The sequence below is a fragment of the Perna viridis genome, chromosome 12 (assembly GCF_037379345.1).
Source record: "Perna viridis isolate PV_CMFRI_1.1 ecotype Kerala chromosome 12, ASM3737934v1, whole genome shotgun sequence".
Lineage (NCBI taxonomy): Eukaryota > Metazoa > Mollusca > Bivalvia > Mytilida > Mytilidae > Perna > Perna viridis.
Window position 1 is genome coordinate 17,871,384 of NC_142456.1, and position 14,145 is coordinate 17,885,528.

Sequence of the window (14,145 nt, forward strand, 5' to 3'; positions counted from 1 at the left end):
ACGAGAAAGTCTGGGGCTCTCCGATTGTTATAAATTTCTACATATCAGATAACATTTTGACTAAGATTTCATGGAAAACTCGTGTGGTTTTTCCAACCATGATTCTCCCAATGCTTGATTCATCGTAGAATAGCACTTAATTGTTTCAAGGTGTTTAGGCTAAACAAGAGGGCGGACTGAATACAGTGGTTAGGATACTGTAAGAACGAAAACAAGGTACAAATGATAATTAAAAGAGTCAGGACCTTTTGTCGGATTACTGAACAATCAATAATGAGCGAAAGGGAAAAAAAGTCAGATTAAAACAACTCTAACGAAAAAGAAAATCTACAATTAAAATTATTTGATCATATTATTATATGAATAACACTGGTAGAATGTACTTTAATATGCTAATTTACACGTTTTATTGAAGGTATTGTGCCATAAAAATATATCAATCTATGGCTTTATGTTGTCACTGAATTTTCTTTCGATTATTATTCACGGGTTTCTTTTGAAGAGTTATGATTAAATATTTTTTAATCATTGTCGATGGTAAAGGAACACTATTGACAAATCCATTCGACAAACGTGATGTCTTCTCATTCCGTATTGTCAAGTTTCAATTATTATATATGGCAATACCCCTTCAGCTCCGATCCTGCGTATGGAGTTTTCATATCACAACTCATACGTTATACCAGAGTTTGCCGTAACTTCGCGGACTTTTTGTACCGTGCTAGACTTATTACAATTAGGCTTCTGGAACAATGTTGTTGCCCCCCGCGACGCGTTCCGAGGGGACATGGAAATGCCGGGCGTCCGTACGCGTTTCCGCACTTTTTTGGTAATGCTTTTACCAAATAAGTTTGTTTTTGTTATGTGGTCTTCTTATGAAGAGTTACAGATTAAGTTCGACTGTGGTTACGGTTGAATGATTTTTATGGAAGTTATGGCCCTTGGACTAAGAAAATTTCAGTGAATATAAAGTTTTCCGCTCTTTTTTTTCGCGGGGGACATTGGAACCTATTCTTTTATGATGCTACGAGATTGAAGTCATTACTAATGAAGCTTTATGGCGGTCATCATGAACTAGTGGATCGTTTCGGTGTATCCATCTGCGCTGAGAACCGATTTGTTCACTGCTTCATAGTTTTCCTTTCCTCTTTCGTCAACCCCGGACTCGACATTTTAAGAACAAGGATGTGGTGTTTCTAGAAATGTAGTGGACGCTTACTGTACCGATGCACCTGGTCCATGGTCACAGTTTTTATTGGAGCCCGAGTTGTTCATTTACATTTCTTTTTTTTTTGTTCGTGTCATTTTGGTTACATGTATTTTGTGTTCTTTCTTGTGTGTCTGTTTTTCCTGTGATTATCCTTGGATTATATTCTTATGTTCCACTCAATCCTGATTTACTAGATTACTCTTGACTTGTTTTTGACTGGGTTTTCTGCTCTTGAAATGTTCATTTTCAGTACATTTCTATGTATGCAATAATTTTATCAACGAAAAAACTGACCAGTGCTACACAGATAAATACCAATTTATATGCATTGCACTTCTAGGTTTCCTTTCAGATATCATGTTGTGCAAAATTGAGTATACATTATTTTTTTTTTGCAGGAGCCCCATACCTGTAGTGCAACTGACGGTCAGTGTCGGAGTTGGCTTGCGCAATGGACGATCGGAGTTACTGGGAAGATATGTACACATAACGATACAGGAATCAGATTTGGGAAAAACTCCTATAAATACATGTCCATTCAGGTTCATTGGAATAATAACGACTTTGACAAACAGCAAAAAGGCAAGTTTAATTACTACAAGTTGCTCATAAGATGTGCAGTTTTGTCCATAGCATGTGTCACTGAATTGGTCGTACAGTCCTGTATTGTTACACACTACATTATACACGTACTGTACAAATATGGAATACATTTTGGCATATGGTATTCTATACACGTCAACTGAATACTATCATTACTACTTATGAAGTTAATTCGTGGTTTGAGTTCAAATTTACTATCAAGTGTTTTTTTTTTTCAGATTGCTGAAAAAGTAATCAAGGGAACCAAGGTTATAGCAGTAATCAAAAGAATGTAATCCAAGGACAAAGACCAGACATGGAAAACAGGCATTCACAAAAAAGAACATAAAGTAACTAAAATCATACATACAAACTAACAAAAGCAAATGAGCAACTCGGACTCCACTAAAAACTGGGAGCATGGACCAGGTGCACCGGTAGGGTACGCGTCCCCTGTTTTTCTAGAAACACCCGCCGAGTTGCTCATAAAAAGTCAAGTCCGGGGTAGACAAACGAGGAAATGAAAACCATGACCCGTTGAATAAATCAGTTTTCATGGTGCAGATGGATACACCATAACGATCCACGAGTTCATATTGACGACCATAAAACTTCTGTAGTGATGACTTCAATCTTGTATCAACATAACCCTGTTCCAGAAGCCTATTTGTTAGAGTTCTAGCGCTATGCAAGCTCTGGCATAACGTATGAGTTGTGATATGAACACTCCATACGTAGTCCATACGTAGGTGCTGAAGGGATGTTGCCACAGATGAAAGGAAATTTGACAATTTTGAATGAAAAGTCATCACGTTTGTTGTACAAAAAAAATAACCTTGAATGGTCTAAAATTCAAAGCTTGTAAATTATCAATCAGATCGTAGTTACGAAATTTTCAAACTTAAATCATGGTTATCAACATGATTTGCATGTAAGTATTTTTAGATAGCTCGGGCATTCGTTTCTACTACACGAACAAAGTACGGCAACATAATGTTGGAAATGTGCAGATTGGACAGAACGATTTGGAAATACCATCAGGAAGTATGCACTTACTGGCACAAGGGGGTTGTAGTTCTACCTGCACGGAGCGCATTCTTCCGCATCCGGTTTACTTGACGAAGACCTATATCCACATGCATGACTTAGGTTGGTATGTTTTTACAGGTTCTGACGTTAAAAGTTATCCTATTGCCTGGACAAGCAAAATTAACATTCGTACAAATTTTATGTTTTTCTTCAACATACATTAACTTGCATGAGGACAACCCAGTTTAATTTTCGTCTACCTGACCGAAAGAACAATGTTCACAAAAAGATCGGAACAATATTGTTGATTATATAGGAAATCACTGACCCATGACAGAGCCGACCTCCCTCTATGCACAGTCAGGGGCCCCTATTTTGAGACTCTATATGTCCGCCAGACTGTCAACGCGAAACCTTGTTTTATATATTTTGCTGCGATGTGTCTGATGCTAAAGAAAAATAGTAGCACAAAATAGATACAACATGTGGTCATAAAAATAGTAATTTGATAAGTGAAAATCGTTCTGTTACGGCGCAGGGGCGGATCCAGAAATTTTGAAAAAGGAGCGTTCCAGGCTATTTCTTAATATTTGCCGAAAGTGTGCTCGAAACTAACAATTTTTTTCAACACCCCCACAAAAAAAAAAAAAAAAAAAAAAAAAAAAAAACAGGGGTCCAAATCTGCATGTGAGACAAACACAAATATGACCGAATTATTCCTACGGAGAAACTTATGAAAATAGTATTGCACCTCTCTCCTACATGCGAACTAAAGGGAACATTTTTCTTGGAGCTTTTATGTAAGTCTCATATAAGTTCGTGAACTGTTGAAGTCAACAAAGTATACAGGCAAATAAAAAAAAATAATCAAACGATTAGAAAAGGCGTCGTATTGTTTTGAAATTACCAATTACGTCAACTAAAACAATTCAAATTCATTGAAAAGTTCAAATAAACAAATACAAAATATTTGCAGGAGTAGAAGGAAAACTTGAAGTATATAGAGATGGTCGTCCTGTTCGCCTTGTTGCTCACGATTCTGTGTATGACTACCACAAATCGCCATTACATTTCCATGATTTACCTGTTGAAGTTAGACCAGGTACAATAATATTGTTCATGTATTGTGTCCTGTAGCCTTATAGTATGGTATTCTTCGTAGTACTGGTATACCTCTCTTTACGATATCATCACAGTGAGATCCAAAATAAATATGTTACGCCCTAGTATTACCTCATCCTTTCCTGATCACAAATATTATGTAGCATTCCAGTTAAGAATCATTCAAAATGTGATTCATAGGTAAAAAACCTACATATTTCTATTTTTGATATTTTGTTTGAATAGCCATAGTAAACAGAAATTAACATTCAGTTTTTCACATAATCCTTAATCTCAGGAGATACAAATTATATATAATGCACTGTAGATTTCAAAATTAAGGGAGATAATTCTGTAAATGACACTCAAATACAATAGAATTTATTAGATTTTCAATTTTGATTATCTCTTAGGAGCAGGCAGATTTGAATGGATAAGAAACACATTTCATAATATAGACCCTTAGAACAACTTCAAATAAAAATATGTAGCCATTTTTGGGGTGTGTCACATTTTTCAGATTTTGCATGATTCTTACTAAGACTGCTACTTAATACTTGCACCATTCTTACTTGAAAGAAACAACGGAAAACCCCACTCATCAAATCAATGCGATAACGATTGTTGTAGGGATATTTGAGTTCATCCTTATAACAGGAAAGTATTTTTGTTTTGTTTTTTAGGCGATGAAGTTAAGTTATCCTGTTGGTTTTCGTCACAGAAAAATCATTCTGTGTATTTTGGTGAAGGTTCTGATGTAAGTACTGTCACAAATTTCTTAATTGAAAGTAGACCAAACCGAATAATGTTTTATACGACCGTATAATGATATATATAATGATTTACCCTGTCGTCGTCGTGTCCGTTTTGTTCATTTACGATAACTTTAGTAAAACTTTTTTTTAAATTTTAACACATCGTTAAGACATGACAGAGGGCCCTTTAGTTTTTGAGATTTTTGCTTTTTTTTAAATAATAGGTAAAAGAGGGAAAACGAGTGTTATCATTAGAATCGATTATAAAAGTGTACTGTTAATCCGATTTCGATGATTCCTTTTGAAATTCTGTATTAGAAGTTTTAAAGGGTAGACTAATCATGACACGTTTTTGGGTTAAAGGGTACGAAATTGGGCCACGCTCAAGGAAATCAATTTTTATTAATTTGGTCCGATTTTGATATTTTTATTCCTTATGAAAATGCATGCCTGCATTGTTTTATAAAATTTTCATTTCTTACGTTTTTCAGTTATAAAGGGGAAGCCAAAGGTTTTTGATTTGCACCATTAAAGCAGAACTTTGATCAGCTTTAATTGAATTTCAAAATTTGTTTTATATTGAGCCCAAACCAGTTGTTTTGTCCATAATAAACTGTAAATCCCAAGGCTTAAGTGTATCAAAAACTAATATTGTATTCATAATTGTCCCAAGTGAACAAAGTTCACAATGCAGTTGTCGTATCATACTGCGCTCTGCGGAGCTCTTTATTGTCTTTAGATGTTTTCGTTGATTACTGGAGGAGTTTTAGGCCAGGGCTGTACGTAGGACCGGGCGTGGTATTTATAGTTTTCAAGAAAATCTTGTCTTGTCAGCTGGTATTTGCTTCTGGTTGTTGCTTATGTCCTCCGAAGACCTATATCTGCTTCCTAATTCACTGCGTATCACTCTGCTAGCTTAATTACAGGCTCTTCTATACAAGATGTGGAAAAAAATCACAATGCATGCGTACTCTGTGTAGTGTACTAGTTTGAATGAGAGGTGGGATTAAGTGCTGAATGTTGCAGAGGTATTATAAAGTTTCTGTAAGCTAATGTGCCCTTTGCACAGGAGATTGTGTTATGTCATTTTTTGTCTCAGTTTTCTTACCCTTGAAATGTTACATTGAATATCAACGCGGTTACCACAGTTTGCCTTGATTTAACTTCATCATACATCATACATCATGTCTTTGTGAGAATTAATCAAGACAAAGAAATGAAATATGAAAAAAATGCATTCATTAGAATACAAATCCGAGAAAAATATCCAGAGGATTTTTTGTATGGGTCCATAGTTTTTGTGCAATTTGATGGTGTGCTTTTTTTTTCTCAAAGTGATGGGGTTTTCAATCAATTGGTTTATCACTTCGTCGACATCAGTAACACGTTGTTCGTCATTGTACGAAAGGCCAGTAGTGCCATGACTTATTACGTATTTCCCCATTGATGCAAGACAATTCTCACTTCCAACTTGGAACTGCGATATGTTAACTTGGAACTAAGAAATGTCAACTTGGAACTGCGATATATCAACTTGGAAGTGAAAAATGTCAACTTGGAAGTGAAAAATGTCAACTTGGAAGTGAGAAAGGTCAAGTTGGAACTGCGAAATGTCAATTTGGAAGTGCGAAATGTCAACTTGGAAGTGAGAAATGTAAAGTTTTTTTTTGTATAATGAAAAAACAGACAACGCATATCTATTATTCCTAACGATGCATCTAGCCAATACTCCAATTTTTTAGTTGAGTCCGGGTCTCCCATTTATTCTTAGTCTTTTTATTAATTTATGCTATAGGTGGTACATTATATTTTAATTGTCTAATTTCTTTGTTTGGTCTTTAATCGTGGGTAACGAATATCCTATTTTCGTTTATATTATGGTCTTCTTTCTTTAACTTCAACATCCACTACCTGATCTTTTTTTTTAAATAGACTGGTACTTGGCAAGGTTTTCATATAGATTTCATATTGATTTTAACAGGCTGAGATGTGTTATGCATTCGTGACATATTTTCCAAAAGTTGAAAGTTTTGACCAATGTATCCAATTTGACAAATATGACGTTAATTGTCACCGACGTGGAGGTAGGTGTTTAATTTAACCAATGTATCCAATTTGACAAAAATGACGTTAATTGTCACCGACGTGGAGGTAGGTGTTTAATTTGACCAATGTATCCAATTTGACAAAAATGACGTTAATTGTCACCGACGTGGAGGTAGGTGTTTAATTTGACCAATGTATCCAATTTGACAAATATGACGTTAATTGTCACCGACGTGGAGGTAGGTGTTTAATTTGAACAATGTATCCAATTTGACAAAAATGACGTTAATTGTCACCGATTTGGAGGTAGGTGTTTAAACCTAAAACATTCAATGTTATATTTTCTTGATTATACTATTGTTGAGGTATCGATTGTTAATTTATTCAAGACTAGTTCTTATCTCTAAGATGTAGAGAAGTCGCCCTTTCTTCTCAGAAGCAAGTGATGATACCGAACTCTTTTAGCAATATTATAAATGAATGCTTGATATTGAATAAAAAATTGTAATATTTTTGTCCACTTTGGCTTGCCATCAGACAATAATTCACGAGAACAACTTTAAATCACGCGAGAAAATACTTTTAGTTAGATTTTCATTGTGATATTTGACAAGCTTGTCCCTTCTTCATGAAATTATTTTCATAATTCTTTATGTATAACTCTTAAAATTTGTCTTTGGTGAATACTATAATATTGCGTCCATATAAAGCTTATTGACATTATCAAATTGTAAAAATGATAACTATACACGTAACTTTGTCTTACCACTCCAATTGGCATATATCTATGCGGAGAAAAAATGTAAACTGAACTAGAAAACCCGGCCGAGTGCGAAATGAATGCGGAAATTTATGCAGTAAAACCTGTCTTTACCGAACCCAGAGTAATCCGAACACCTGTCAAAAACAAACACTTTTTAAAGTCCTTTTATAGACAAGACAGACAATCCTTTATTGAAGTCTCACCTATCATGTATATCAATCAAAATGTACTTTAAACCTGGTAAACCGAACACCTGTCTAAACCAAACACCTGTCTAAACAAAACACCTGTTTAAACTGAACCAATTTTAAAGTCCAAAAGGGGTTTCAGTTTAGAGAGGTTTCACTGTATCATAAAATGTAAATAGAATGTTGAGGTTGATTTCACGTATATATACCTGCTAATCCACCAGATTCATGCTTATTGCTGTTTACTTGTTTGTTTGTTTGTCTATTGCTTTTTATTTGTGCCCCTGTTTACTTCATTTAATAAAAAATTGCCTATAATTATGCTCTAGTGGTGATTTTTTAATACGTTAACAGTAACTGTATCTTTAAGAACCATATATGGGTGGCTGTAATATTCAAAGATTCGAACAAAAGCTAGATGCGAACACCACAAGCCGAATTCTGGACGTATGTAGATCTGAAAACGTATGCAAAGACAAATGCAAAAGTGCACTCACCATGGTTAAGGAACAGCCTTGCATGAAGGTAATTTTACTAGGCTTACTTGTATCATGAGAAATAGTAATCTTAACTTATGGCTGTAAGGGCAACCATATAATTCTGAAAGCGGGGGGGGGGGTGGGATTGGGACTGGTAGTTTTCCAAAATAAATATTCTGGCCCCGAAAAAGTTTAAAATGTATTGAATGGTCTGAGTTAGAGCGCCTAGAAATATAAATTTTCTTACCAGAGGATTTCAACAATATAACGACCCCCCTTCAGAAACGAATGAAAGCTTAATCAGTAGTTACTCTCTATTTAATATTATCTTAATTTATCATAAAAATGGCATAGTTTTAACTGGTCATTTTATCTTTATGATATTGGTTTTCACTATCCGGATAACCAACAACACGAGACAGGTTTTGATACTTCAAACAAAAACTACCAACAAGTATTGGTGGGGGGGGGGGCACTTTCTATATATAATATATAGGACGTACCGCTGGAAATTGTGTTATTATATGTCCTAGTGTATCAGAATCAAGGGAACACCCCTAATATAAGTGCATGGGATTGTGTCTCTCTTTACTGACAAGATATATGTCAGAATCTACATTTTTCAAAGCAAACACATGGACAGGTTTGGTGCACAGTCCCAGCAGCATCGTGTATCAAAAAGTATTGGAGTGCGCCCCCTTCCCGAGTACAAGCATAAAAGATTATAGGACGAGTGTCTTGTGTGTTATATGTTGATTGTATTATCTTTTCTACGTCATCATTGAATTCCGATGGAACAATATGATGATACGGTATGATTTGACAATTAAGTAGCACTCCAGCTAAAGATCATGCAAACTGTGATTCATGGGTAAAAAGCCTACATATTTTAATTTTTGATATTTTGTTTGAAATGTCATAGCAAACAGAAAATAACGTGGTTTTTCATATTATCCGCGCTCTTTGGAGATAAAAAGTATATAGAATGCACTGTAGATTTCAAAATTAAGGGCGATAACTCTGTAAATGACGCTCAAATACAATAGAATCTACTGGATTTTCAATGTTGATTATTTCCTAAGAACAGGCAGATTTGATTGATTGATTGATTGATTGCTGGGGTTTAACGCCAGAGCAGCAATATTTCAGCTATATTCAGGCGATGAACATGAAGTGGATGATAAAATGAACATGAAATGCTGATGAAATGAAAAATGGGATGGGTTACAAGGATAATGGGGTCGATAAATTTTGATTGCCACTGGAAATAAGGTGGGTACGGTCGGGCAATTTAGCCTCCTGTGGCGGAGCCCTATGGTTCCTACTCCGATAGAATACCACAGTAGGGTTCTTTAACTCGCGAGGAATGTGGCATCTTTCCCAACACGGTGCACCACTATGGTTTGCGGTCATGTTTTCCGTATTATAGCCTGACAACCCCAGCGTGTAACACACCAAGGGTACCCCATTCCACCACCTGGGGCACACAACCCAGATGCTCAGTGGGCAGAGCGCCCTAGCCCCCCCTTCCCCCCGCTAGGGTTCTGGGCACTATTTAGTCGCCTTTTACGACATGCTTAGCGCTGCTGCAGGCCTATTCTTTCGACACCCGGACCTGCACGGGGGCGGATTTGAATGAAAATTTACTTATTTCATAGTATAGACCCATAAAACAACTTAATTACAAAAATTAAAAAAAATATGTAGCCTTTTTGGGTGTATCACATTTTTCAGATTTTGCATGATTCTTACAAAGACAGCTACTTAGAATATTTACAAATTCAACAAAAAATATTGCAGGGACGATTCCGAGAATATGCCGAGAGGATAACTCCACCGAAGATTCAGAATTGGAATGCCCTACTGGATGCCCTTCATAAATTTGAATCCACTTGCAAACAATGAAATATCAGTTAAATAGAGCATGTGCCAATATCTTCTTTTTGCCATTTAAAATGGTTATGTCTTATTTTCTTGTTAACACATTCAATGTGTATATGTGTTTGTTTGTTTTAAGATATAAAGAACAAAGTACATTTTACCACAGGGACTTGAGGTCATGCGTTGGATCCATTAAGTGACAAAAGTTGTACTAAAATTCCGTTTTAACGACTTTTTTACGTTTTACTATCCATAGTCTTCTTAGATGGTAAAATGTAAAAGGTCGTTGAAACAACATTTAGTACAAATTTTGACTATTTAATGGATCTAACTCAAGACCACAAGTCCCTTTTGCATTTTATGGGTAAATTGATGTTATTTGTAATGCGCTTTCAACATAACTAAAATAAAAGGAAAACATAGCTGTGGCACAATTCCATATTTATTTTATGGAAATCTCTGGCATCATATTTGGGTTGTGATATGAAAACCCAATACCATGATGCTAAAGGGATGTCACAGATGAAAATAAAATCATATCGCTTTTGAAGTCCTTAAAAAACATCAAAAATACTTGGGCTCTTTTTCAACGGAATATTTCCAAAATTTAACTACTATTGGTATTTTTCTGGTGGCAGGATATATAGCTGACCTTGTGCAAAAATATAATGGCTAGAAGCCAAACGATTAATTTGATTCTTCGCCATGTAAGTAATGTTTTCATGGAACAATCTAAATCTGCCGCATTTCTCTTAAAGAATTTTAGTCAAAGAACTTCACAGACTTTGCCTTATATCTTGACAAACTTTAAGAATTCAAGAAAAGAGAACAAATCAAAGAACCGGTGGAAATAATCCATGTTCCAAGATTTGCAGGGATACTAGAAAATAGAACGGATAATGTGAAATACAACAAACGATAACCTAAATACAAAATAATAAATACTTTCCGAGATCTTTTAAGGGTCTTAACAAAAGTGTAAACACACCTTTTAATAAGCTCTGAAAAGACCCGACAACAAATATGATAAATGTCACGGTAACAGAACGATGAAACTGCTTCAAAGTAGACCAACAAGTTATATATGGGCACAATGACACATTGATGACCCACGTTATCCAGACAGTGAAACAAGTGCATGTCTGCTGTTGGTTAAACTAGTTTTATACGGCTTTACCCACTCTCCTGTAATGTAAGCTTAAAGTGAACAAGAACAACAAACACGCCTTAAAATTCATTTAATACATCCAATTCTATACATGGAGTACTTCCACATACACAACATAGACAAAATGGGATTCCCACTTAAGGATGTAGTTCTATGGTGAGGGTAATAACTCTTGAAATCAGTGATATGTTTGTATCGTATTAAATTTGACCAAAGCCTATCAAGCTTTCATTTGAAACAGAATGAGATCAGTCCAAGTTACTTTGATGTTTACATGAGATTGATGTAAAATGCTGAATATTAACGTTCCAACGATTTTTAAGAGTTGTGTCCCTTACCCTAAGTCTACCTCCTTAAATTACGCTGAAAGGTACCTCAGAAATATTAAAGAATGACACCAATTGTGTGAGCAATAACAATTTTGATTAATAACCTGAAAGTGTTATTATATATTTGTATCAAAGATTTGTAAATGTTTTTAGAAGTCTGTGATATCGATACCTTAATTTGTTGCGAATGTTTTACTGTGAGGAATTTGTTGTAATCATTAAAAGTGGACACTATTACAATTACGAGCAAAATGGACCTGTTGTGTTATTTAGATACAGCAACAGGGTGCTTCAGGAATATCACTATCTTAGAAAGGAAAATTTAATAACTTGAGTGATTAATAGCTTGCCCATTACATGTAGTTGTGTGTTTCTAAAAATGATTGAAATAAAGCAAATGATATCGTTTTAAGCCTCTAAACGCTCTATATTTTGTCGATACGATGGTAGTCATGCTCACGATATGTACTTGGAATTTACACTGTTGTAATAACTGTCATCGCTGAGGTCGTATAAGGTGAACAACCAATCACAATGCACAATAAGGCATATGCTAATTAGAGTGGAATTATTTTGTAATAAGAAACTATAACAAAGTCATGATGAAATCAGACACAAAATTTGTCCTAAACAGCCATATGAAATGACTTTTTGGTTGAAGTAACATCAATAATATTAGCAATAATTATAATTCATAGGCGTTGGGAATTCGATCCAACTGCCCCTCTCTCTCTCTCTCTCTCTCTCTCTCTCTCTCTCTCTGTGTGTGTGTGTGTGTGTGTGTGTGCGTGTGTGTGTGTGTTTGTGTGTATATGTGTGGTACATATTCAGTGAGTAAATACCAGCAGCCCTTCATTTGAACACGTCGCGATTTTACTCTGTTTGCAGCTTATTTCAGCTTGAAAGGTAGTATCTTGTGTAAAATTTTGCCGTAGGTTTTTTTTGTCGCTCAGAGCTTAACATCATTTCGAAAGGATGTTTGAAATTCCAATTTGAATTCTTTACTGAAATTTATTTATTGAAGTTTAAGTACGATGACTTGTACCGTGAGTAGGATTTACACTTAGTGCACAACACTTGATATTTAGTGTCTCTTGAATTAAAAGGACGACGGTTCATCTGCACTCAAACTAGATTGCGTAATAATTTACAATCAAGCGATTGATCAAGCGTCTTTGTTTCTTTTTAAAATATGTTAAGCTGTATTGTAATCCACGTTTTGTTACGTTACGCAAGATGTTTAAGAAAGGATGTTTTGGGACCACGAATGTAGCGAAAAATTTCGGTTTATCTTAGGCAAAAATACGTCTGTTACTTGCTATCCTACCGTCCCCATTTTGTGCCTATTTGAAACATTTTTATGGCCTTCTTCGGCTAAATAATTGTTAAAGTCTAGATTGTGTCCATCACCGAAAACGAATCTCTACGTAATATCCTTTCTAAAGGTCACAAGTACCGTGAACCGCGCTCCATAAATTGGAATTATAACTTTAAACTTCTTATGGATGCCGTGAAGGACTACGCAAGAAAATGGATAAAACGAGAACAAGAAGACACTGATTCTCTGTCAGAGTGGTTAAAGGCCGTGAGGTCTTTAATTTTGAAACGAATGAAAGTTTTAAGTAGGTCAATGAGTGACAATGCTACATCGGTTTTCCAAGACCCCAATGTAGCAAAAACATTGTCTACTATACATGATAAATATGTTGTCGTACCTGCAGACAAAGGCCAAAACAACATTGTTTTTGTCTGCAAAACATTTTACACCAATGTTTATTATCAGAGGTAGACGTAGAAAATAATAGCAGTGATACGACCTATACAGCTACCACACTCTCGGAAGAAGAGATTATAGAAAACCATAATTCTGCGCTATCCTCTTTTGGTTTCTCTACCAAGGACGAGGACTGTGATTTACCGTCTATGTACTGGATTCTTAAACTCCACAAGAATCCATACAAACAACGTTACATAGCTGGATCTGCAAAATGTATCATCAAACCTCTTTCAAAACTTTTAACTTCTATACTCTCAGCTGTCAAAGAGGGTTTACACTCCTACCACAACACTTGTTACTCAGGTAGTGGTATTCAATGTGGATCGTGAAAAAATCGAAAGATCTTTTGAAGACAATGTGTTCAAGACTATTATCAGAATATAATAGCTTTAAAGCCTACGATTTTTCAACACTGTATACTTCTAATTACTTGCTGACCTTTTCCTTCACTCTTATGAGGCTGACTTTATAGTTGATCTGATCCGAAAGAAAGAATAACGTTTAACCAGATCCTTTAATCTCAGTTTCTGCTATATAGATGGTGTATTGTCTTTAAACAATCCTAATTTTGGGGATTTGATACATCGCATCTGCCCCAAAGAACTTGAGATAAAGGATACTACAGACACTGTGAAGTCAGCCTCATATCTTGATCTACACTTAGAATTCGATGGTAAAGGAAAACGACCAAACTTTACGACAAACGTTATGACTTTTCATTCAGAATTGTCAAGTTTCCTTTCATCTGTGGTAACATTCCTCCGGTACCTGCGTATGGAGTGTTCGTATCACAACTTTTACTTATGCCAGAGCTTCCCGAGACTACGCAGACTTTTT

At 35.5% G+C, this 14,145-nt stretch overlaps 1 protein-coding gene across 1 annotated transcript in view; it reads left to right on the forward strand.

Annotated features, from left to right (window-relative positions):
• Positions 1-10,088, forward strand: part of LOC148601524 (dopamine beta-hydroxylase-like) — an 11,521-nt gene extending 1,433 nt beyond the window's left edge. Inside the window, exons 3-9 of the mRNA XM_088556411.1 lie at positions 1,609-1,792; positions 2,726-2,941; positions 3,798-3,923; positions 4,606-4,679; positions 6,659-6,761; positions 8,045-8,199; positions 9,954-10,088. Coding sequence (XP_088412537.1) covers positions 1,609-1,792; positions 2,726-2,941; positions 3,798-3,923; positions 4,606-4,679; positions 6,659-6,761; positions 8,045-8,199; positions 9,954-10,058 — 963 coding nt within the window. The 3' untranslated portion in view covers positions 10,059-10,088. The remainder of the gene's footprint in view (positions 1-1,608; positions 1,793-2,725; positions 2,942-3,797; positions 3,924-4,605; positions 4,680-6,658; positions 6,762-8,044; positions 8,200-9,953) is intronic.
• The last annotated feature ends 4,057 nt before the right edge of the window (positions 10,089-14,145 follow it).